The sequence below is a fragment of the Canis lupus genome, chromosome 19 (genome assembly GCF_003254725.2).
Source record: "Canis lupus dingo isolate Sandy chromosome 19, ASM325472v2, whole genome shotgun sequence".
NCBI lineage: Eukaryota > Metazoa > Chordata > Mammalia > Carnivora > Canidae > Canis > Canis lupus.
Window position 1 is genome coordinate 29609500 of NC_064261.1, and position 25567 is coordinate 29635066.

Below are 25567 nucleotides of genomic sequence, written 5' to 3' on the forward strand. Positions count from 1 at the left end.
TTTCCTTTGAAACTTAGTACACAGTTTTTGTAGTATGTGTAGAAAGGTGAAAAGAATATATTCTGTTTGTTGTACATGTGTGTGTATGTGGGACATGTGTTTATTACATATCTGTATAATTTTGACCACTCTGTCCATTTCAGAGAGGTGTATTAGTTATTAGTTTCATTAGTTATTATTTTCCTTAGAGAGACACTAATAATTATGGCCTTCTCAGTTTATCCCTGTATCTTTATCAATTTTATGTTTTATATTTCAAAGCTGTGTTACTTGGAGCATAAAGGTTCATGATTATTATGCCTTAATAGTTATTTTTTTATCAATATGAAATATCCCTTGTCCTTTTTTAACGTCTCGTTCTGTTTTGTTGTTTTGTGTTAGGTGTGTTGTTTGTTTCTTAATGAACAACAGCAGTTAAATATCATTTTCTTTTTTTTTTTAATTTTTATTTATTTATGATAGTCACACAGAGAGAGAGAGAGAGAGGCGCAGAGACATAGGCAGAGGGAGAAGCAGGCTCCATGCACCAGGAGCCCGATATGGGATTCGATCCCGGGTCTCCAGGATCGCGCCCTGGGCCAAAGGCAGGCGCTAAACCGCTGCGCCACCCAGGGATCCCTCATTTTCTATTTTTAAATCAATCCAAGAATTTCTTTCTTTTAATAGATTAATCTGGCCACACTTAGTACGAATAGTGATATGTTTGAGTTTATTTCTACCATTTTTTTGTGTGTGATTTTTTTATTTACCATGTTTCTAGTTATCTTCTTGCCTCCTTTTCTTCCATTTGTGTTCTTGGATCTGTTTTCTTCCACTATTGTTTAAGAAATTTCTGTTATAATTCTTTTCTTCCAATAGTTATACTTAAAATTCTTCACATATCAACTCTTACAGAACAAACAAAACAGTAAACAAGCACCTTTGTGATTATTTGTAGAAATTTGCTGCGGAATAGGGAGCTGTTTATACTCAGCTCACTCTTTTGAATCAGAAATTTTACTGTTAGTTTTGTAGAACTCCGCCTATAATTCTTCTTTGTATAAACATTCTTTTATGATACTTGATGTTCCTTTATGCTCCATTAAAAAGAATTAGTACTACCACCACCAAAAAGCCATTTTTATATAAAATTCTTAGTGTTTGATCCAAATTAATGTACTTACTGACTTCTGAAATTATTATAGTTTCTTCCCTGATTTATAGCTATTCTTCAGTTTTGTTTTGTTTCATTTTTAGCTGGCAGCCGGTCAAGTTCCCCAGGGAAACTGTTGGGAAGTGGTTATGGAGGCCTTGCTGGGGGTTCGTCAAGAGGCCCACCTGTGACCCCCTCTTCAGAAAAACGAAGCAAGATTCCCAGGAGTCAGGGATGTAGCCGAGAAACAAGTCCAAACCGAATAGGATTAGGTAAGGATTCTCAAAGACCTCGAAACATCATTCCTAACTTGGTCATAATTTTTATTATAATGTAATGATTTTGTCTAATATTGGAAATAGAGATCTGTTTTTGAACTGAGGATGTCACTTTGCCTGTGTTAAAAAAAAGACATTTCTGATTTGTGCATTTTACAGACTATGGCATATTCAGGTTTGAATTACAACTGAAAACTATATGGGCCTCACCATTCAGATGTCAGGAAGGAATTACATCACTGTGGGCTTTTGTGTTTTAGAGCCATTTCACAAAACGTTAGAATTGAGGAAGTGGGCAGGATTGTTTTCTTCATAATTAGGAGCAATGTTGCTTTTCATCTTTCTTTCATGGATTAGCACTAAGTAGCCATTAATATACATATGTTTTCAAAAGCAATTTGTAGAGTCCCAAGTTTATTTTGATTTTGATCTTCTCTAACCTAATTGGTGGAACTTAAGGTTAAATAACATGTATAGTTACTTTTGACATAGTGTTGCTCAAATGTGAAAACTTAAGAACAAATTAAAACCAAATATATAATATTTTTGTATTGTAATATTTAGTTTCTTTGTGACAGTCTGTAGAATTATATAAATTACTCTCAGCATCTTATCCTATTCATATCTATAATCTGTTTAACATAAAAGATGTCTTTTGTAATATATTATGAGAAATCTCTTAAATTTTTATTGTTTTCCGAGGGTATAAATCTATTAACTTGACATTAGAGTACTACTATATTCTTCAGTCCTGTTGGCTTATCTTTCTCATTTATTTATCTCATCAGCAACTTCCACTTGACTATTTCCATTTTTGTTAAACCATAGCACCAGAAGATAAAACATATGTAGCTTCTGATTTTCAAAGAGTTTGTGGTCTTAGGGGTAGAAATTAAGACAGGATGACAGATACTGTGACATGCTGCTCTGGGACCATAGAAAAGGAGTGTCTTAGGGCCGTCGTGTGCCCCAGTCCTCCCAGATTTCCTGCTAGGACAGCCTTCCCAGAATAGGTCCATTTTTGATGATGTGTAAGTAGGGTTAGGCAGGGTAAGGAGAAGAGGAGATAGGTATTCCAGGGCAGAGAGGAACATGTGCAGAAGCAGTCAGATGGGAGGGAACATAATGCGCTATGGGACCCACAGGTAATTTATTTGTTTGCAGCAAAGGAAGTTTGTCAGGGTGAGGTGGGAGAAGGACAGAGGGACTGGGAGTGTACTTCTGGCCACCTGAGCTACGAGAAGGCAGGGGCACATAGTTAAGAAGTGGATTGGTTAATAGTTGGTTTAACTAACATTTCAAAAGCAAGTGAGAAATGTAATCAAGCAGTGGTTTTGTTAATTCTACATGATCCCAAACTTCTGTTGATATTATATAGTGTGGTCCCTGAGCTGACAAGTTACTTGGATCTAGTAATTACAAATCCTGTGGATACACGCGGGAAGGTATCATGACTAGAATGTCTAAATTTTATATTTGAGGCTGTAACAGATGTATGTTTGGATCTAGTTTTATTTGGAAAATGAGTTTGATTTCATCATGAGGTTTGGGCTGCCCTTTTTGGTAGTCAATTAAATGTATAGGATGTCTCTTGGCAACCCAGATTAGTTTCATACTTTTAAAAATTCTTTCTTTTGGGGGGATTTAACATATTATATTATTAAAAATGCTATTTTTACCTTTTCTTGGTATTAGAAAAGAAACCATCCCAGGTTGCCACACATAACTCTAGGACCTGGTATTCCATGGTTTTAACTAGGAAGTTTGTGTTGTGGATAGTTGAAAAGACAGCATTTAATAAGCCTTTAAAAGGTACTATGAAACATTATCCATCAGTAAGAACGAAATAGGAACCTATTCTCTTTCAGAGAGTTCTTATTTGAAAAATATTTTGGAAAAAGTTATTTCCTTGATGCTCATTAAGGGGATTAGTTATGTGTAAAGCTTTGAGGTCATTCATACGAATCTGATTAAAGAAGGTGTTTGTTTAAATTTCTGCCCATGGTGAAAATACAGTATGAAGATAGATAAATGAATCAAGTACATCTTTCTACTTTTTCCTGTAGTACTGCTGAAAGATTCCATTTTATAGGGTGTCAGGTATATAGCATCTTTAGCAGTAGATCGTCCGTGGTTGTGATCATTTCGTTGATACTGGCTTGTATACCTGTATGTCTATAAGCATTTGGTTCATTGTATAGCAACTTTAAATATAAATATTCAAAAATATTAAGCATCTTCTAAGAATATTTTGTTTTATCCCAAACCAATTAATAGTTTTAATCATCGCTAAACTAGGCTTGGAATTTGCACTAAGAATTAATTCTACAGATGACCTACAAATTATGTTTGGTTCAGCTATGCCTCATATGTGATAAAAATGACACCAAAGGTCTTATTTAGCATTTATGTTTTCTTAAGCAAAACAGGATATAATTCCTATTGTATAACCAAGAGACAAACATCCTACTACTATTTTTTTTCTTGGCAGTTTATTCCTTCATAAACTGTTGAACCAAACAGAATAGATCGTAAATTATTGCATCTTGGGGTTTAATTCTGTTATTGATGAATAATAAAGTCCTAGAAGTAGCTAATATCTGTAGCAATTATATTTCAGAAGTTTGCCTTTAGTTTCCTTCTTCCACTCATCTCTTGAAAAGGCTATAAAAGTTTTTGGCAGCTTATATTCTGTGGATGTGCATTTAAAATGTTTTCAGATTTTCTGATTAAAAATATTTTGAAGGAAGCAAAACTTAATAGTAATCAGTGTCACCTGTTAAATTAGACTATTGCGTACAAGACCGCAACATGAAAATCCCCAGACGGAGAGACATTTCATGTTAGTGCTCCTTATTTCTCTTGTATTTCTGCTTTCAATGTGAGTTCTGGTAGGACCCATCCCTTCCTTACAAGGCAAAAGTCAAGATTAGCCCCCAGAACACTCTCAAAGTAGAGTGTACTTTTGAAAGCCGGTCAGATGGATTTTTCAAGGCTCCTCAGCCTTTCCTGTAAGCACAGGACCTCAGAACCACCGAAGAATACTGCTTTCATAAAGTTCAAGCAGCAAGCAAGCCTTCATGCCTCTTCCTCTTCTGTTATGCCTTCACTTTACATACTCTCATAGAGAACAATTGGTTTTGGCACTCCACAAAGAGGTTTATTTGATATTGTTTTTCAGGTTTGACCATCTAATTAATTAGTCTTTATAAAAATCTTTTATTGATATACATATTTAAAATCCTCTTTGTAGAGTGGTCTTTGGAAGTGATATTAGAAGTAGGCATTCCTCCTCTCGTGTTTTAAATTATCCAGCATTTGACCTTCTGCTGTGACCCCTAGATGCCCTTTGATGTGGTGTGGGGCAGCTGTGGGCAAATGATTACAAACTCGTAACCAGAATTCTTTCTGTATATGTTGCTAGCCTGTGTTAAGGAAGCCAGTCGGCACAAACGGGGTAAATAAACTTTCTCTGGCTGAAATACTAAGGAAGGGAAACCTTGTTAAGAATTACACATATTGTTGTTTCAGACCATGTCTGCTTATCCCTTTTCATGCTCTTGTCTTCACAAAGCAGGCTCAGCGAGAGACAGCAGAGATTTCCCATTGTTGTAGCATGTGTATTATTAAAGCAAGGGAGTGGAAGCAGGGTAACAGAAGTGATCAGGCAAGAACTATAAGAAAATGCCTAACTTAAGCATGTGCATGTGTGAAACACTTATCCGGCTGTCTTTGTTTCCGATTGTTCGGAGTAGGTGGTGGAATAAGATTTTCATGTACACCTTTCAGCCAGGAACTCAGAGGTACTCATGTGTGTACCTTATCTCACAGTACCTTTCTCATTTAAATGATGGGACTCTTGCTTCTAGACTTCCTAAGGGGGAGCCTGAGGTAAGGAGAGGCACAGTGGCTGAAACCGGTGAGTTAGCACAGAACCGGAGAAGTCCTTTCACGAATTTGATGTGGTATTAATCCTCTAGGGACGAGCCTGTTGCTTCATAGATTCTAGACAGCTTCTCATATATCGGTGTCAGTGGATGCTCCCTAGTTTTTTTTTTTTTTTAAGGGTTTTTAAATTTAGCTCCTGTGCTTTTGCCCTCCTCATAGGAGCCATTTAGTATTATTATCAAAAATTATGGATTAAACAGTCATTGCTACTTCAAAGGAAAACCCAATGCCTCCTTGTCCCTTGGCAAAATGAAGGCGAATTTAGGAATTACAACACAAGCCCTGTTTTGACAGATTTGCTCAGATTGCATTCCTGTGCTTGGTTTTTTTCTTGCTTGCCACCGCAGACCTAAGCATTTGGACATCTCTTACATAGCCGTGGGGTCTGATGCAACACCAGCACTGAACAGAGACTACAGGAGGAAGAAGTTAGTTTGGTTTCTCACTTCCAGGGAATTTCATGATTCTAGTTTGTAAGGCATTCCTGATACAGTTTGGTCATGCTGTAAATCCACCTTGGCTCTAAAATAATAGGCTCTGCTCATTGCAATAGAGCAAACATGGCTGGTTTTACATCAGTGAATCATTTTTATTTTTCCCCAAATGTTCAAGAAAGACATTTCTTTCCAGTCCAGAATTAGTAGATCCACTCAAGATGGACGTATTTATTGTCTCACCAGCTATTATGGAGATGGCTACACACATTCAGTCTGCAGAGTCATTTCTGAGTATTTTGCCAGTAGTGTGTCTTTGTTTCTCCAAACTAAGTTAAAAAACAAAAGCATCGAGGTCTTTTCTGAGCTTTATGGTCAAGTTATGTTAGTCCTTAAGCTATTCATGTGACCCTGTCTTCTCAGTGTTTTGTAATGTGAATGTAATTAAAATTACCCATGGATAATCATAGGCAATTGGCTGTTCTCAGGTCAGCGGAGGATCTTTTTAACATGAATACTGGGATTGTCAGCCCACATACCATAGACCCATGTGTAAGGCTGTATAAGTAAAGATACTCGAGTAGGGACCATGGGCAGATCTGTTTGGATTCCCACAGAAAAAGCAGGAATGAAATGTTGGGACTAGTAAATAAAGGGATAGCAATCCCAACTCTCTATGTTGGTTTAGATAATTAAGATATGTTTGAAGCATCTAGATACTTACTTGAAGTGGGCAGGTTCTACAGCTGTCAGTCCTTAGGACTTCTCTTGGTAAAGAAGCCCAGGCTGAGAGAAGTGAACCCTCTTCCTTTTAATTAGGTAAGTTCATGGATTTCAGTGACTAGAGCCTTTATTCTGTTTTTTTAATCCAAAATAAATTATCTTTCTAATAATGCAGGGTATGTGAAAATGGCTTTAGTCTTTTATCATCTTGTTGAAGTTTGCTAAAGCCATAAAAACCTGATCATTTTCTAATAGGCTTTTTGATCTTGGATTTCCTGATGCTAGTTTGCTCTTTGGAAAGCTTTCTTTGCATTTCTTACATTTAGGTGTTATTTCACCTCCATACAAAAACCCACAGCTTTCCGAAACCTTGAGCATAATCGAGTTTTTATGCAGACCCTCTCCTGTTGTCAGCACGCCAGCCAGTGAGGCCTCAGCAGGGACTCAGCCATCGCGATGAACCCCCAGCGCGGACAATGTCATGATTACGTTAACGGAATGTGACTGACGTTTTGTGAGTTTTTCTGTCTTCATTAAACTTCTTCACCTTCTCTGAAACCCCTCATGCTGCACACTAGCACGGAGCAGCCGTATCCCTCGACCCAGCATGAGTCAGGGATGCAGCCGTAATACCAGCTGTGAGAGCAGCCGCGATACGAGCCCCGCTCGGGGCTTTCCTCCACTCGGTGAGTACATGTAGGCGCTGGCTCTCGGAGCAGAGTTCCTTGCCCTGCTCCACATGCTTGGCCCACACACTGCCAGGTGGAATGGACCTGCTCTCCCTCCTCTACTGTCCTCGTGATCCTCTCTTCTTTCTTTTCCTCTTCCCTAGTTACCCTCTGTTGTACCCCCTCTGCATGCTTAAAGTTTGGCCATTTCCAATTTTTTATATATAGGAGGAAAAAAACACCACTTCACTCTGTACCGTTGCCATTTGTGACCACTTGCCAGCAGGCAGGCCCATCTGCGTGGTCACTTCAAACATATGGGGTCACTCAGCCAAAGTGCACTGCTTCCTAAAAAGTAGAGCGAATCCAAAGTTTATCTTTTGTCATTAAATTTTGACAATTTGTTTTTAACTGTACCCAAGGTCAGGCCCTATGTGATTCAGTTCAAAGATGGAAAATAAAATCATGATAACATCTACGAAATGAAATGTGCTCAGTTGAGGGGTGATAACATTAAAATGCTGCATGGACAAAGGTATTTAGCCATGCTTTTGTTAAGTGAGTCATTTCAACACTTTCTCTTAAACCCAGAGTACTTTTTTGATAGACTGCTTAGGTGTACAGCACAACGCACAATTTTACAATGTATGTTTTTAACTGATCAGGTATTTTCATTCTTCCTGGGTTCAATAGGCTATTCAAAGGCTGTGACCTGATGCCCTCCAGGGCAGAGATTTACAGTATTTGGTCACCATATGGTGGTATTAGTAATGTATCTCAGGTCACCAGCCAGGTGCCATTCAGGGCTGCTCATCTGCCATCCTCAGTATCTCTTACAAACAGAATTTGTATTTTCACAGTTTTTAGGATTCAAGAAAAACTGACAAAAAGAGAAACATGTTTCCTTATAGAGTATCATATTTGCCTTTTCTTTTTAGCTTCAGTAGTCTAAAATGAACATATACCTCTTACCTAGTGCAAATTATTAATCCCCAGAGACCCCTAGAAAGAACACACACTTTCACCAAAAAATGCTTTGTATTCTCCAGTAATTGTGTTTTGGTTCTTTGCCATATTAATTGCTATAAAGCTGTGTATTTTCTTTTTGATCAGCATTGCAGGTAGAAATCATTTCAGAATGTTAGGCCTAGACCTGAAGTTGTTATATGAAATTGTGGACTGCAACAGTCTGTTATTTCAACTCTAATTATGGTCTCTCAAGTATAAAAGTGTCACTCCAGAAAGTGGATGATAGATCAGAAGCACACAGTCTTAATATTTGCCTCTCTCTGCTCCTAATGTCATATACTTCTTCCTAACATCCTTTTATCCCATCAGTATCAATAATTAAAATCCAGATATACTTCCTTATAACCTGCTGTCCTTTATGCAGTTAAAGCCATGTCAGGTGAGTCCCTTGACTTAGTTAGAAGACACCTTTGTGAGATAGTCTGCCTGATGAGTGTGAGATCCCAAACAAGGTGACTTACCTCGTACACATCAGCTATTCCACAGCAATCTGAAGCATCAGAACACAATTCTCAACAATCAAAGGTGGCAATGATAATTTTTTTTCTGAATGAACTGGTGATTTTTCCTTTTAAGTTAAGGCTGTATATCTCTGCATCCTTGCTGACTATTTGGCCTTCTAAATAACCTTTTATATAAATGAACGATCCAATTCTTCTATTGGTTATTTGGTCTTCTTAGGCAGTTCCGTGTTTTTATTTCATGTATGTACTGGCGTTTTTGTTATTGTCCATGGAAGCAGCCTTTGTAATCCAGCATGTGGTCAGTGGACCAGGCAAGGTGTGCTGAATTCTTGAGCTCTTCATTGAACCCTGAGTTCTTGAGTGATCTGGTCTGGTTCTCACTTTCTTGGGCAAAATGGATCTGCGTAAGTGTCTTGGTGACAACACAGAGTGGTGAAATGTACAGTTGCTCCTACCAGGGCAGAAGATGTGGATGCGGATATTTCACCTTCCTAACAAACCATCATTGGCACACATCTTCTGTTGTGGTCAGGGCCATAGTTAACATCTCAGCTGAATTTTTATGCCATGCCCCCTTTTCCTTCTTGAGTTAAATCTGTCCATAAAACTTTTATCCAGTGAGAACAAGAGCAGTGATTGTGCATATTGGCACCATTCTGAGCAGGTACAGCCCCTCATGGCTCCAATTAACCCTTTGGGACAGGTAGTACTGTCATCCCTTTTTTACAGATGACAGAACAGAGATTTAGGGAGAGTAAGCCACTTTCTCAAGGTCACACAGCTTAATGATGGAGCTAGGTTTTGAACCCAGTCTGACTTCAAAGCTTGGCTGCTCCCCTGCTTCATTTGAAAGTTCTGATAATCCAGCATCTTTCATTTGTTCGTCTGAAATGTATTAAGTGCTTTCTCTCTAGGCTTAAGCACAGAGAAAGTATCCAGCAATTTTTCTCAATTATGACTTCTGGGTTTGGTGTTAGGACTGAGGAATTCATAGTTGAGTCCCTGGAGGTGGTCCCTAGGGGAACGAACTCACTGCCCATCAGACAGTGTGAAGTTTCCTCCTCCTTCTCATTCACTTTAATAATGGTTTCCCACCCTCTCTATAACTTACTGAGATTTTGTGTAAGTGCCCCTTCGGATCAATTTAAATAGCCAGGCTTCAGTTTGAAATGGGGGGGGGGTGTGTGTGTGTGAAAATAACTACATTTTGGTAATTGTGTATTGATTTTATGTTTGCATTTTTGTTACAAAGTTATTTTGGACCATTTTCATGGTATGAATACATATGTGGTTAAAGTGACAACTTCTAAGTAAAAGTAAGGGCTCTGCTGTAAATCAGGCTTCGACGTAAGAGGGTCCACCTTGGATTCCATTGATGAATGCTCACTTGAGAATGTGACCAAGGACTCATTACATGACAGATTTACTGTAGAATAGTTTGTTGAAACAGAACCAAAGGACCGACTTTATAAGGAACCATCAGGTATTGCTTAAAAGCTGTTTTCAGTTTAAACTTTAAGAATATGGTACTGATGTGTTGTACAGTAAATGGTATGCTCCAGTCTTAAAAAGTGTTTTGCCAACATATTTAAGGAAAGTGATTATTTTATATCTGTTTTAGAAATTGCCAATTTATTTTTGCCACTTAGAAATTTTCCTTTTGCAAGTCAGTAAAAATTTGTCCTTGTCAACCAGGTAATGTTTGCTATTTGATACCACTTATATCCCGGGTATGTGCATTTTCATAAAGTAACATGAACTTGAAAAAATACAGTTCTGGAGCACCTGGCTCACTCGGTCAGTAGAGCACACAACTCTTAATCTCGGGGTCATGAGTTTGGGCCCTATGTTGGGTGTAGAGACTACTTAAAAAACAAAAATCTTGAAAAATAATTATACTGATGAGTTTGAGGTTCGGGTATTTGAAGCCAAAATGAAAGTATTTTCGTGTACAGGGTACTGCACTCTAATAGCATGGGTGAGAAGTAGCACTGCTTGGTATTACTTTGTTAAACCTTGTGAATTTTCTCTGGTATGACCACCATGTTCTTTTCAATGGATATAAGCATACTATCTTTTGGGTTTTTTTCCCTGAGGTAAAGAAGAGCCATATATTGCATGGCATTCCATTCTATAAATTCACATTTTTAAACCAAGTCTATTTTATGGTTATTTCTGAAAGTAATTATGAGGACAGAGTTTAGCATATAATTCCTCAGATTGATGAATTAATATGCTTATTATGAATATTTGCTAATAAAGTAATATTTAATTTGCTAATAATTAGAAATGTAAATTGGAATTTACTGATAACCATCACTGCCACTGCCAGCACCCGCAGCACTATGACTGTTGCTCCCACCATTTATTCAGTGCCTGGCACTGCTTTACGTGCTCTGTGTATGACCTCTTGCAGTTCTCTCCACTCCCAAGAGGTACGTACCATTTTTAGCACCATTTCCAGATAAGTAAACTGAGACACGGAGAGATGTAGCACTTGGCCTGAGGTCCTCCAGGTGATTGTAATCAAACCAGGATTTTGCCCACGCCCCACCCCCCCACCTCCGCCCCGCATTAGGAGTCTGTGCTCTCATAACAGAGTACCGCAAATGCCTCGCCAAGGAAGCCTCTAAAAACCTGTTACAGCTAAATTTCTAGTAGTTTATAAGTTTATTGATAATTAGGATATTTGTGCAACAGCAGAGCAAAAATTGGGGGGAACACAGGATTTCATTTGTTGAGCCCCTTTCTCAGTGATTTCATTCTGTTTCTGTTCAAATAACATGATGAACTTCTCTGCTTTTGTTTTTGGTGCATGATTGCGTATGCATCACGTACTGATGAGGCATCTCGTGAGCTGAGTAAATAATCCATTCTACTGCTGTTCCCACTCAATATCTGGACGGTGCTCTGTGACTCCTGACGTCCTCATGTTGTGTATTCCCATAACGGCTCATTGAGGCTTCGTGGCGTGAATATAAACCTGGAGTCTGAGTTTAGGCGGTTGCCTAAGGAACACCGCAAAGCGTGCCTTTGTCATGCCTGTGTGTGTGCTAGCCGTGTGAGAGCCAGCAGGCTGCCATAGAGTTTGAGGACTGGCACTTGCTCTCCATTCATTTCCAGCATCATTTCCTTTCATGAGAACACATGGCCTCGTTGGGAGCAGTCCCTGCGTTTCCTTCAGACTGTGGCGTTTTCTGTCTCGGGTACTTCTGTGTTAATCCTGTGGGTGTTGCCGTTCCTTTTACCTGCAGCCTCTCGACGTCATTCCAGGTCCACTAGTGCCCTCTCCACTGCTGAATCTGTTGGGCAGTCAGGTGAACAAGTGCTAACTGCATGACTTGGCTTCTTCATATGGTCCAGTTTCACACTCATTTTAGCATTTGTTTTCATCAGTGTCGGCTAGCACCTGGCATGTATGCACTTCCCATTTGTTTTCCCCAGCGTGCTTTTATTTTTTTAAGTTGTTGAATGTTTATGGTTCTGTTAATAGGCCGTAGATGCTTTATAGCCTGTTTGACAACACCATTTCTCCAGTGTTCATGTTTGTGTGCAAACAAAACAAAAACACGGGGAAGGGCTTCTTCCCCTCCATTTATACCCTCCCTCAGGAGAACAGCCACCCAAAATAGATATCCTGAAAAGTCCTTGAGGGGAAAGAGGGGATGGATTTCACCCAGCAGAGTCTTTCATTTCCAGAGGCTTTGCTTCCAAAAAGTGTTGATTACTGACGTTAATTATTAGTGTCAGGTTCTCGTTATTTGGAGGAACTGTTTAGTTACTAAATGTTCCAAAACCTAGTGTGCATAATTTCATATGGATAAATATCGTCCTAAAACTTCGCAAAAATACAAGGTCACGATTCAGATAATCAGGTCAGGTGGAAGGTAGTCTTTGCAGCCTGTGGTCCCCAAATGTCCCATCTCAGCCTGCTTTAACCAAAAATCAAAAATACCAAAAATCCCCCAGGTAGCCATTGGGGTAAAAATTAATATGCATACGGAAATGCATTAGTTTGCTGGATTTAACGGACATCATTTTTATATGCTAACAGTCCCTAAGGACTACAGTTCTCTCACCTGAGTAAAACATTACACAGACTGTTGATGGGGACAGCTCTTGCCAATTCATTGAGTTATTTTCTCTATTCTTGCTCTAAGCGAAGTGAGCTATATTTTTTGTTATGTACACTCTGATGAGTCCAATCCCCTGAAGTCAGGGACCAGACTGAGGGCACAGTCACACGTATCCATCTCTTGGGAAATGGAGCTTTGTGATAACATCAGAGCAGAGCAGCAAGTGTAGAACAGATTTTGGTCTGGGGAGAACAAAAGGCTTGTAACTTTGCTCAGATCCAGACAAACATTTCCCCTTCAGATTAGAAATTCAAGTGATCTATGATATATATCAAGTGATCCTGCAGTCACTGTGTACGGCGGAGCTGTATGCATCTGGGAAGCACAGAATTACTGCATTGTTCTTAAAATTTTAATTTTTGTGTCTTAAAAAAAAATCAGTATTATCCCTGGAGCAAGAATTGCTGGCATGAGATATACTTTTTTTAAAAATTTTTTTAGATTCTGTTTTATTTAAGTTTATGCTGGGTAATTTTTAAATGGCTTATAACTGAATTACTTTCATTTTGTTACTCATAAATCCCTTACTATCTACCCTTTTTTAATGGAAAAAAAGACTTGCACAAAGATTATGTTTAAAATCATATGCACAATAAATCTCAAATTTACACTTGTTTTGTATTTCAACTGATTATATATATGTGTGTGTGTATATATATATGTATATATATATATGAAGATCTAGATAGAATTGTTTTTGGTCTCTTAGTTTATATGGCATATCATCTTTTAAACATAGCAGCTAAGACAACATAGAGTGTGACCAACAAGTGCATTAAAAAAGGGGATAGTATAACATACAATTTTTGTTTCCTTATAAAAATTCATGACTGTATAGCGTTTTGGTTAGCAGTGTTTAAATTTTTTCCCCTCGATGGCGCTGGAAGGTGTGATTTTTTTTTTTAAACTGACATTTTAAAAAAGCTAAGTGACACCTCACTTTTACAGTTCTTGTTTTCTACGAACTCTTGTTATATGTCCAGAGCTTAAAATATATCACTTTATAAGAAAGATCAATTCCTGTAAACCAGATTTAGCTTTCCTTTTATTCTAAACGTTTCACTATGAGAATATGGCTAATAGAGAAGGTTGTGGGTTTTTGTTTTTTTTTTTTTTGTCCAAACAGGGTCTTATTTGTTCAAAAAAAGAAAGCATTTTTATCTTAACATTCTTCTTCAAAGGTTTTTTTTTCCTTTTTTCTTTTTTTTTTATGTATTAGCATTTTAAATAAGAAACTTCTGCCAGTAAATAGTGTGATACACTTAGAAAGTGTAATTTATATGAACTTTCTCCTGTTACAGCTTTAACCTCAGCTCTTCTTAAGGAAGACTGCCCTTTTGACGTAATGGGCCTTTTAAAAAGCTAGTCTTCATTATCCATGATCTGTAACAGGCTTAAAGTAATTGAACTACTGAAATCTGCTTTAAAATCTCTGGATCATATCCAATTTTGTTTACATGTATAGACTATCCTTTGAAAAGCCTTTGAGAGACTAAGGAAAAATGTATACTAACGTTACCTGAATGGTTAATGTTTCACAGTGAAGATGCTGGTTTTTTTGTAATGAGCATTGAAGAATTTTAATAAACTGATTTTTAAATACCCTTTGGTGTCACAGGAATCATGAACACATACTAAAAATTAGTTGAGCCCAGTTCATGACAGTTAAACAGTAGTGAGGCTAAAGAAGATTTGCAGACATCCATCAAATATGTTTGTTGCAAATTTTAACTTTTTTATTACACATTGCATTAGAACTCTTGTGAAACCATGCAGCTTTCTAATTAGTTTGACCAAACATCAGTGCCCCCCCCCGCCTCTAGAGGGAACACTAAATAGATTAAAAGACTCCACTCACAGCCCAGCTCACTTCTATAATTATAAGTTCCCCTTTTCCCCATGTCTCAACACTTTTCAAAAATAAGAATCATTAAAGAACTGTTTTAGTTGTTAGGATGCTTTGTAGCACGATAGTATTAAATATGGAACATCTTAACCTCCGCTGCTGGTAAACAAGTCTAGTTAGAACTGAAGCGGGGGGGGGGGGGGGGGGGCGGTAATTAAAATTGGCTAAAGACTTTCCAGTGCCTCTGTCCAGTAGGTGGGAAGAGGCAGGAGCCCTTGCAAAGAATTGAGAACATTTGAATTAAAGTGACATATCTTTTGGTTTTGTTCTTTTTAAATAGACCGGTTTGGGCTTGGCCAGGCAGGAAGAATACCTGGCTCTGTGAACGCCATGCGAGTTTTGAGCACGAGTACAGACCTTGAAGCTGCCGTTGCTGATGCTTTGGTAAGAGTCACAGCGTGTGCAGAGGCTCTTTGACTTACTCGTCCACAGTTTTCTCTGTCCTAACAGAAATCACCTCCAAATCAGGGTACTAAATCATCTTTAGCACTCTGTAAAATTGTGTAAATACTGGGTACACTTATATTATTATCACCTTCCCTTTAAACTTTTATCCCTATACAGAAGTGAAAATTGTCCTTACAAAAAACACTAGCATCAAGTGTTTCTTCTGTGCTCCTCAGTATCAAGGAAGTTTTGATGACATTGGGCCTCTCTGATGTCATTGGGCTTTTTTTTTTTTTCTTCATGTTTGTTTTACTTATTTTTTTCAGCATTTCCTTTTTTCATTCTCTGGCTTCTATTGCTTTATAGGTTCTGATGGCATAGCCTAAACATACCATCATAATACTAGGTAACAGAGTTTGTGGTTTGAAAATCTCACATTGAATTCATGACCACACTAGTAGTTCCATACGATTTTACCTTTGTTTTTTGTCTTTAAAAATGAGCCATTAAGTCATTATTTAAGGAAACTTTCCAAATTTTAATGCCGATAAAGCCTGAAGATATAAAGCACTGTTGGAATGTGTTTTTGCATCACTATAATGTAGTATACTTTATGTGTGTGTGTGTATATATATGTGTGTGTGTGTATATACATATACACACACACACACACACACACACACACATATATATATATATGTATAATTAGAGGTCCCTCAATTTGTGGTTATAGCAAACCCCCCCCCCAGGTAGAAGCAGCTTGTGGTCAAATTGCTTTTTAAAGATGCATTTCAGCTGGTAGTGACACTGCCTCTAGCATATTCTTGTTGATGTGCTCAGCATTTAAAATAGAGCCTCTTTAGAACTGTCTGATCTCTGGCCTTGCTTGTGCTGTTTTAAGATATATTGTTGTCTCACCGAGGAAAAAAGTATTATAACATCCTGCTTTCAGACCCAGACATGTCTTTCATCTAATCAAAATGTTATAGTCTATGGCTAACAGAGATTCTCACTTTCCTCCCTTCCTGTGTTGCCCTCATTTATTCTTGCTCAGTCAGATTTCTTTGACAGGCAACTGTGAGCAAGCAGTTTGCCACTCTCCTGATGCTTTTCCTGTAAGCGGGGGCTGCCTGGCCAGCTCTATTCATCAGCCTCTGTGAAGAAGGGCTTTTTTTTTTTTCCTGGCAGGTGCTGGAGTTCAGGATAATTGCTCTAACCATGGCTTTGACTTCAGAGTCATGAGCTGGAACAGAACTCTGTGAAGCTATTTTTCCTTCCAAGCTGCAGCACTGAGAATCTGTCACTTATTTATTCAGAGACCCTATTAGGTCAGAGGGGTAGGAAATGATGGATGTGCAAAAAGCTCTGAGTTAAATGGGACTTGCAGTTAAGGTGGGGGAGTTCCCTCATTCTTTAAAGAACTGCCCAAGGGACTGTGCACAAAGTTCTAGGAGGCAGAGTCGGACTTGAGAGCTTGAGCTTGGGCTTTCCTTGACTTGGGTTTTTCTCTGATCTCTAGCCTTCAGTCCACTCAGGCTGCCCATATTACTCTTTGTTCAAACTGCTTGGTCTCCCCGAGTGACCTGCTGCAGAAGAGAGAGCACAGGAATGGTACACAGTGTTTGCTTCCCAGGGAAGAAGCCTCAGGGGCAGAGAGAATTGAGCATAGAAACAGACAGGAGTGTTAACAGCAACTTTAGAGCCCTATCTCAGTGGTGTAGGAAGAGTTTTTAGTGTAGCAAGAAGCATAGCATGTACCTGAAGGCATTTCTAGGAGGTGTAGGAAGGGCTAGGAAATGCCATTGTGAAAGCGTTCTTCGTTATTATTCGCTTGATATGAATCGCTTGCTAACCTATATTTTTGATTTGCTAAGATATGTTTTTGCTGTACACTTTTGTTGCAAGAACAGTCCCCACATACGCTTCTGACATAATTCTCTATGCTTTTTCCCCATCCTTCAATATTTTCCTGCCTACAGCTGTTAGGAGACTCCAGGAGCAAGGTACCAGTGCTTTAACTTTTGTTTTACAACTTCATTTTTTTTCTGTTGCGAGTATATTTCCTGTAGGAGCTAGTGAAAGCAACAACGCATGTAGTATAATGTAGAAATTCTGGTCTGTATTATGGTTTAGTCAAGTCTAGTGAAGCTGTTATTAGTAATGGCATCAGTCCCCTCTCTCTGTTTTAGCACTTGTTTTTTGTTTTTTTAATGTCAAGTTCTGCTCCTTCTATCAGTGTTTTATTTATTAACCCAGTTTGTGTCTATTCCTGTGTCATTACTATTTCATGAATGGATATATTCAACATTTTTCTTATTTTATGAATCTAGTTCATATATATGTGTGTGTGTATGTGTGTGTGTGTATGTATATATATATATATAATGATCCTACGATTTACCATCCTAACAAGGATACTTGTAAAAGTAAAAGGGAGTGCTACTCTAACTCTGCTGGGACAAGAGGCATAAGGCAGAACTGTCCTGAGCAAGTTTCGGTGGATGGACAAGCCATATATTATTAGAAAATTACATTTGTGAAAGAAAAAAAAGACAAAAAATTACATTTGTATGGTTTCAGCCAAGTAAGCGGGTTTTTTGTTTTTGTTTTTGTTTTTTGTAAGTGGGGTTTTTAAAAAGTTTTTTCTTTTAGGGAAAATTGTATTTTATCAGTTTAATCGCTACTGTTGAATTATTTATAAGTTTAACTTATACTTTCGTATTCAGGGTAAGAGAAACGAGTGAAGGGTCTACAGGAAGCCTGTTTGTGTTCAGATAATTTGAGAGTCCTTTTACATGGGCTAGTCTGTCCCTGACATTTCAGTTTCAGACTTTCTTAAGGAAGCATGAATTTTCAAACAAATTTTCCCACAGACCCTGTTCAAGATAGATTGCTTTTGATTAGGAAGGGGCCGGTGGATGCACATACCTGCAGTGTGGCAGGAGCTGGGCCAGGTTAGTTAATGTGTACTTCTGTGTACATTATATCCTGGTAACCAGCATGTGAGAGGTAGCACTGTTAGCATTTCAAAGATGGGGAAAGTGAAACAGGAAAGTAAGGAGGCTTTCTGAAGTTCCTCAGCCAGGTAGGTGGCAGGACTACTACCCAAGTCTGCCTTACACCTCACTAGAGTCCATACTCTTTCATCCACACACCGTACTAGAGACCATACTCTTTCTTCTCTGCTATGGATTGCTCTGCCTGTTACTTACTATCCTGACTCAATGTCTGCTTTTCTGTTTTTATTTCCCTAATCTGTAAGCACAGGAAAGTATGGTGTGTGCATGTGCGTGCGTGCGTGCGTGCATGTGGATCTTTCACCTTTAGCTCTGTGGTCGATTTTGTGTGGTGTGACTCATGGTCATTTCACCTTCGCATGTCTTCCTCCATCACCCCACCCTCGTTGAACCTGACAGAAGAAGCCTGTGAGGAGGAGGTACGAGCCGTATGGGATGTATTCTGATGACGACGCCAACAGTGATGCCTCGAGTGTCTGCTCTGAGCGCTCCTATGGCTCTAGGAATGGTGGCATTCCCCATTATCTGCGGCAGACAGAGGACGTGGCAGAAGTTCTCAACCACTGTGCCAGTTCCAACTGGTCAGAAAGGAAAGAAGGGCTTCTAGGCCTGCAGAACCTACTGAAGAGCCAAAGAACACTGAGGTGAGGACAAGAGGCCAAGGTTGTGAGCCAAGTTTTGAGTCCCATATGATACTCAGCAGCAGCTTAGTTGGATTCCCCGTCACTCATGGAGTTAACAGAGTTCCAGGCAGAGGGGCAGGTGCTGTGGGTGCTAAGATGACTAAGATCTGGTCTTTGCTTTCCAGAGACCTTGAAGTATCTGGGAGATACTCTATAATTTATTAAGTTCCTAAAACATTTGGTTCCCTTATAGTTTACATTTATCTGGTAGGTGTTATTTGAGAAATCTTGGTACAGTTTGCAAGTTAGATAAAAAATTAAAACTACTCTGCAGATTGGTATGGTTCATTATAAATGCTTTGGAATTGTGGGTAAAATTTTCATAGCAATCTCAGCCTAAAATTTTGTAATAATGCATACATATAGCTTATGTATAGTAATGAGATACTAAAATGGAGTACTTTAAAGTAGTAACAGTATTATTACTAGAGTTGATTATTTTGTTTTTTTCTTTGTTTCTCTATTTCATAAATCTTCTAAAATGAGCATCTATTAACATATTCCAAAAAAGTATAGTGTTTATACCATATTTCATCAAATCTGAGGCATCATTGACACATTATATTATATCCAAGAAGAAATGCTACTTATTAAACCATGGCTGGCAGCACTAATATGTCTTTGATTATAAGATGAATCTCAAAATTACAAGAGATGTTAAAAAGTGAAAAATTGGTCAAGTTAGGTAAATACCTAAGTAAAGAAATAGCTGAAATACAGCTACTGTACTCTTTGGATAAGTTTTCTAAGATAAATTTTGCGAGTGGACAAGTGTCTGGTCACAGACAGGCTCCGCACAGCTAAATGAACATTGACTAGTGAATCCCTGTGCGGTAAGCATGCCTGTCCAGCCTGTCTGACTCCACCCTCCTGTATCTGTACTTGTTGCGTCCTGTTCCCCCCGAGAGGTCTTGAGTTTTGTCATATGCCTTCTGAAATGCAGATAGCCTCTGATGCTCTAGTGAGCTGTCAAAAACAAAATAAGGATTTTATTTTATTTTTTTAATTGAGGATTGTTTGTTGAGATGACTAGTCTTCAAGAGTCTGCTCCATTTGGGTGATCCTAGTTTCTTGATTTTTAGTGTTCACCAAGTATCCGTTGAATAATCTTTAGAAATCTATTGATTGACATTGGTCGAACTAGATCACATTCTTAAGGATCATTGAACCAACTATCTCAATTGTATGAAGGGGGATTACTTAGGGGTGATTTGGAGAAGAGGAGATGATGCTCATTCGAGCCTTGAAGGGAAAATGGGACTCAGTAGTATAGATTAGGGTCAGAAAAAGCAAAAGGGCACTAACAGGAAATGAATGTTTGCTTGGTTTCAGCATTCGTAGGAAGGAGGTGTCCCTCCTTTAACTGCCTGCAGCCGTTTGTTTGATACAAATCTAAAGACATCCAAGTACTTTGTAGTAAAACTGAGATTAGAATCCAGGTCTGTCTGACCCCAAAGCACATGCTTTTCCTTCACTTTATCCCATTGCCTTTCATCTGTGGCAGGTGGAAAACAGATCTTCAAGGAGATGAGCAGAATTTATTTAGCTTGAGGCTTTGCCACTCCCAGTGGGTGAACTTCGGTAATCATACTCTGAGATTCAGTTGCCTCATTTTAGGTTGAGAGCCAAACTGTCATGATTTTATATTTCTACTTAATTTTATCATGAATTAAAAAAAGGATTCATTTGTGAAAAAAGCTTTGTTATATGGAGATTGTTTTTTTAAAAAGCTGTCACTAATCTCAGTGTTGACTCATTAAATTCTAAGTTTATTTCTGTTTTATTCCTTCTAGTCGAGTAGAATTGAAAAGGTTGTGTGAGATCTTCACCCGAATGTTTGCTGACCCTCACAGCAAGGTAAGTCTAGGAATCGTGCCTGCCGATGCCCCCTCTGCATGCCCATGTGAGCTGTATAATACACTACTTAAGAGTGAGACATAATTCCCCATAGCACATTTTAGATCTTACAGATTTAACACCAGTTTCTACAGTAGTTTATATTACATCTTTTAAAAACAACTTTTGGGGAATTTCAAATGTCCATAAAACTTGGAGCTAAATAAAGTTTGTTTGAAGAGTTAATGGAAAGAATCAGATATAGTCTTATTCAAATACTTCTGGATACCTCCTATTAGCCAAACTGGGCTAAGTGCTAGAATAAAACATCATATTACAGTGAGGTACCTTATGCTTAACAGTAGCGAAGAAAATAATCAAATATATAATTATTTTTTTGTACCCCATGTAGAATTTGTCTATATAGGACAAGATAGAAAAGTAGAAACATTTATGTAATGGATTTATTGAAAATCCAGGTTAAGCCATTTCTCCACATAGAATTTTGCTGTCCCCAAGAACCTGGTGGATGGTTCCACATTCTCGGGGGTCCAAGGAGAGCACTGAGCCTAATGAGATCCCTTGCTGCGGGGGGTGGGGGAGAGAACATCCCTAATTATGACCAGGCCCTTTCTAGGAGTTGTGCTGAGAGAGAGACCCTTTATAGTAGCTTGCTTAGAGTCTGGATTTGAAACAAATACCATTAATTTGGGAGAAATCCTAGTTAGATGCTCTTAGAGAAAGAAAATGGGGCAATGATTTTATTGGGGAAGTATAAAGAATGGATAAAGGACAGAAACAGAAGTGCAGAAATTAGTAGAACCTTAAGTCAGCATGAGCAAATCTCACATTCTTGACATGCAGGATTTCACTATTTCAAACCATAGTTTTCCTAGTAAAAATATAAGTCTTATGGGGAAAAGGAGACCTGTCCTGGCTGGAAAGTCCATTGTGACCTTCCTTGCTTTTTCTGCCCTTTCTCATCTGAGTGGTCAGACATCCTCCATCCAGTCATTTCAACACTCACTGCGTGAGTGAGTGAGTCCTTAGCTCTGGGTTAGGGACACCGAAAACAACACATGACCCCTGTTCTTTGATGTGCTCCAGGAACCTAGGAGAATGAATGTGGGGGATTCTCTTTTTTCTGGCGGGGGTCGTGGGAGACAGTAGTTCTGTATACCGATACCGATCTTGAAGCATGTCTTAAAATTCCTGTGATGAACCTCACAGCAAGGTTAATATTAACAACATAAGTAGAGTCCAAGAAAGGTTGTTTTCTAGGGTCACACAGATATCAAAGATAGAATTAAATGGAGGAAAATTGGGGCGCCTGGGTGGGTTCAGTCAGTTGAGTGTCTGACTCTTGATTTCGGCTCAGGTCTTGATCACAGGGTCATGGGTTTGGGCCCTGTGTTGGGCTCCATGCTGGGTGTGGAGCCTACTTCCACCACAAAAAAAAAAATAAATAAATAAAGGCAGAAAGATTTCAAGCATAAGATTCATAAAAGTTAGAGCACAGGGGACATTAGGTGGTATGGGGCATTGATGAAATTTCTGTTACCTGTCACCTCTAGATTGCTGATTCAGAACCAGAATGTGAGGATAAAGAAGGAAATTTGTTTCCATCAGAAGGCTCTTGTACAGTGAGTTTGGAGGTCTCAGTTTAGTTAATATTTGCTAGCTGCCTTTGAGCTAAGCAGGAATCCCACAGCTGGGGGCTCATTGAGTTTTTTCTGAGCTGTCTCACGGGAGACCCCTGGTGGTTTATAGTTTGCTGTGCTAGAACTGAGTAGGTGTATAATGGCTGGGTTGTCCCAGTAGAGGACAATGCATTAGCCAAATAGGGGACACAGTGCTACTTATCTCTCTGAAATCAGTTCAGGGATCACCCACTGTGGACCCTTATCTCAGCTTATACAGCATTAATGATCGCACAGCAGCATGAGAATTATGTGGACCGTATATTTTATTCTAAGCTGTAATTTTTTGTAAAGACGGTGACTTTTATAATATGTTTTTATATCATATTACTTTACAATATCTGAATTGGCATACATCGAAATCTACAATGCACAAGATTTTTTTCCTCATCATGTAACATTACTTGCTGAATTCTAGATAATGGACAGTAGTAGTATGGAATTATGATTGTTAAGTTTTTTCTTTTTTTTTTTTAAAGAGGAAGGAAGGAAGGAAGGAAGAGAAGCCCCCAGGATTAAACTAACATCTTTCAGCAAAGTTAATTTCTCTCGGTACTGAGTTTTGAAGGCATATTGAGGGAGGGGAAAGTATCAGAGTAGCAATCTAAAGGCTTTCAGGTCTTTTTAAAAACTGCATGAAAATGGTATTAATTCACTGTGGACTAACATGGAATTTGTTTTGTTGCATGGCCTGGTTTGCCGTGGAATTCACAACAGAGAGTAAGTTCCGATCCTTTTTCCTTTATCTATTTTTTAAAATATATTTGTCTTCTCTAATATGACCAGTACATTTTTAATAGAGACTTTGGGGGAAATGATTAATTACATATGTGAAATGTTTGATTTTCATTTGTGCCTAGGTTTTCAGTATGTTTTTGGAGACTCTAGTGGATTTTATAATAATTCACAAGGATGACTTACAAGACTGGCTTTTTGTTCTTCTCACACAATTACTTAAGAAAATGGGAGCAGATTTACTTGGATCTGTGCAAGCAAAAGTTCAGAAGGCTCTAGATGTCACGAGGTGAGTTTTTTAGAGGACAGATCATTTTCCCCCCCAGCTTTTGAGATATAACTGACATATAATGTCAGTTCGAGGTGTATAATGTGATGATTTGATATATTTGTATATTGCTAAATGATTACACAGTTAACACATCCTTCACCTTTACCATTCTTTTGTTGTGGTGGTGGCAAGAACATTTAAGATCTATTCTCTTAGCAATTTCAAGTGCATAATAATACAGTATTGTTAACTGTAATCACCATTCTGTACTTTAGATCCCCAGAGCTTATTCATGTTGTAACTGGAAGCTTATAACCTTTGACGAACATCTTCCCATTTTCCCTAACCCATACCCCCTGGCAATCACCATTCTACTCTGCTTTTATGGATTTGGCTTTTGGGAGTGAGGTAATCGCACGAGATTCCATGTATACCTAGGTCATGCAGTATTTGTCTTTCTCTGTCTGGCTTATTTCACTTTGCGTAATGCCCTCAGGGCCCATCCACAGTGTCACAAATGACAGCATTTTCTTCTTTTTTATAACCCAATAACATTCTGTTGTTTTTCTTTATCCACTCATCTGTTGACAGACACTTAGATTGTTTTATATCTTGGCTATTGTGAATAATGCTACAGTGAACATGAGGTCAGATAGCTCTTCGAGATAGTGGTTTCATCCCCTTTGGATACATACCCAGAAGTGGAATTACTGAATTATATGATGTTTCTATTATCAATTTTTTGAGGAACATTTACTATTTTCTGTAGTGTCTGTACCAATTTATATTCCTACCCACAGTGCAGAGGGGTTCCCTTTTCTCTACATCTTCACCAACTTCTTGACTTTTTGATAATAGCTAGGAGGTATGAGGTGATTGCAATTTTGATTTGCATTTTGCCTAATAGTAATGTTGAACATTTTATGTATTTGTTGGCCATTTGGCTGTCTTCGGAAAATGTCTGTTTACATGGCCTAGCCCATGTTGATGTTACCAAAAAAAAAAAAAAAAAAAAACCCACTCATAGGTGGATTTTTGCTATTTTGTTGCCCATGGGTTTGTCATCTGCTTGAATAAGTACTCTGTTACACATTTTCCACATTCTCTTGTTAGCATACTTGTTGAAATGTCCCTGTATTCCATGAGATTAAATACTCATACCCTCCTTGAGCTGGTATTATTTTCGTGAACACTCAAGACAAATATAAAAGCAAATATAAAGGCTGTAAATTGATTCTCTTCTCTATAAAAGACATTTGAGTATTTACATCCTCTTGAAGACTTCAGAATTTTTAATACTTCAACTTCTTATAAGTCACACTAGAAACTTGTCTAGTTATAGTTAGGTATGATGTACCTTTTGTCCAGGTACAATCTCTGTTAGCATTCATTGGCTCGGAAATTGCTAACATAGCATTTGTAACCCTTTGGTTTTTTTTTTTTTTAAGATTTTATTTATTTATTCATGATAGTCACAGAGAGAGAGAGAGAGAGGCAGCGACACAGGCAGAGGGAGAAGCAGGCTCCATGCACCGGGAGCCCGATGTGGGATTCGATCCCGGGTCTCCAGGATCGCGCCCTGGGCCAAAGGCAGGTGCCAGACCGCTGCGCCACCCAGGGATCCCTAACCCTTTGGTTGTTAAGGAAGAAAGTAAAAATCTGCTCAGAAAGACTCAGAGGTGTGTGAAAAACTATGCGCTATCATTGTTGAGACTTGTAATCTACTACCTCTGTAGCTGTAGGTCCTCAGCATACAAGTATTAGAACTTACATGACCTCAGAAGACACTTGGCTATGTCTTCATTGTGATTTGGTGGAAGATAGAGGGTTGTGTTGTCAGATCAAGGAATTTTTAAAAGAATAAACAAACAATTCCAGGGCTGATAATTGCCATCCATACAGTAATGTTTATATGACCCAGTTATTACTCACTGGACAATTACTGCATATCAGAATTGCCAAAAGGGAAGGACCCTTCCTCATTTTATGAACGAGGAAACTGACTTGACTTGACTTGCCCAGGTCACACTTTGTTTTAGTAGCAGGCTGGGGTCTGGAACCAGGACCGCTGGTTGTTGCCCCGTTGTCTGTTCCTCTGACTGCCGGCTGGCCTGTGGGTGTGCATCTTCCTCTCCTGTAGGAGGATGTGGATAGTATTTGCATTTTTTCTTCCTCTCTGGTTCCCTCTACAAACAGTAGCATACACCATCCTGCTGTCAT

At 38.6% G+C, this 25567-nt stretch overlaps 1 protein-coding gene across 23 annotated transcripts in view; it reads left to right on the plus strand.

Annotated features, from left to right (window-relative positions):
- Positions 1-25567, plus strand: part of CLASP1 (cytoplasmic linker associated protein 1) — a 267481-nt gene that overhangs the window by 184412 nt on the left and 57502 nt on the right. For 8 of the 23 annotated variants that reach the window (XM_049097164.1, XM_049097165.1, XM_049097167.1 and 5 more), the window contains 7 exons: positions 1237-1404; positions 7094-7201; positions 14999-15102; positions 17085-17108; positions 18522-18766; positions 20599-20662; positions 23202-23365. In XM_049097164.1, coding sequence (XP_048953121.1) covers positions 1237-1404; positions 7094-7201; positions 14999-15102; positions 17085-17108; positions 18522-18766; positions 20599-20662; positions 23202-23365 — 877 coding nt within the window. The remainder of the gene's footprint in view (positions 1-1236; positions 1405-7093; positions 7202-14998; positions 15103-17084; positions 17109-18521; positions 18767-20598; positions 20663-23201; positions 23366-25567) is intronic. The other 15 variants (XM_049097173.1, XM_035702323.2, XM_049097172.1 and 12 more) reach the window with 3 other exon arrangements.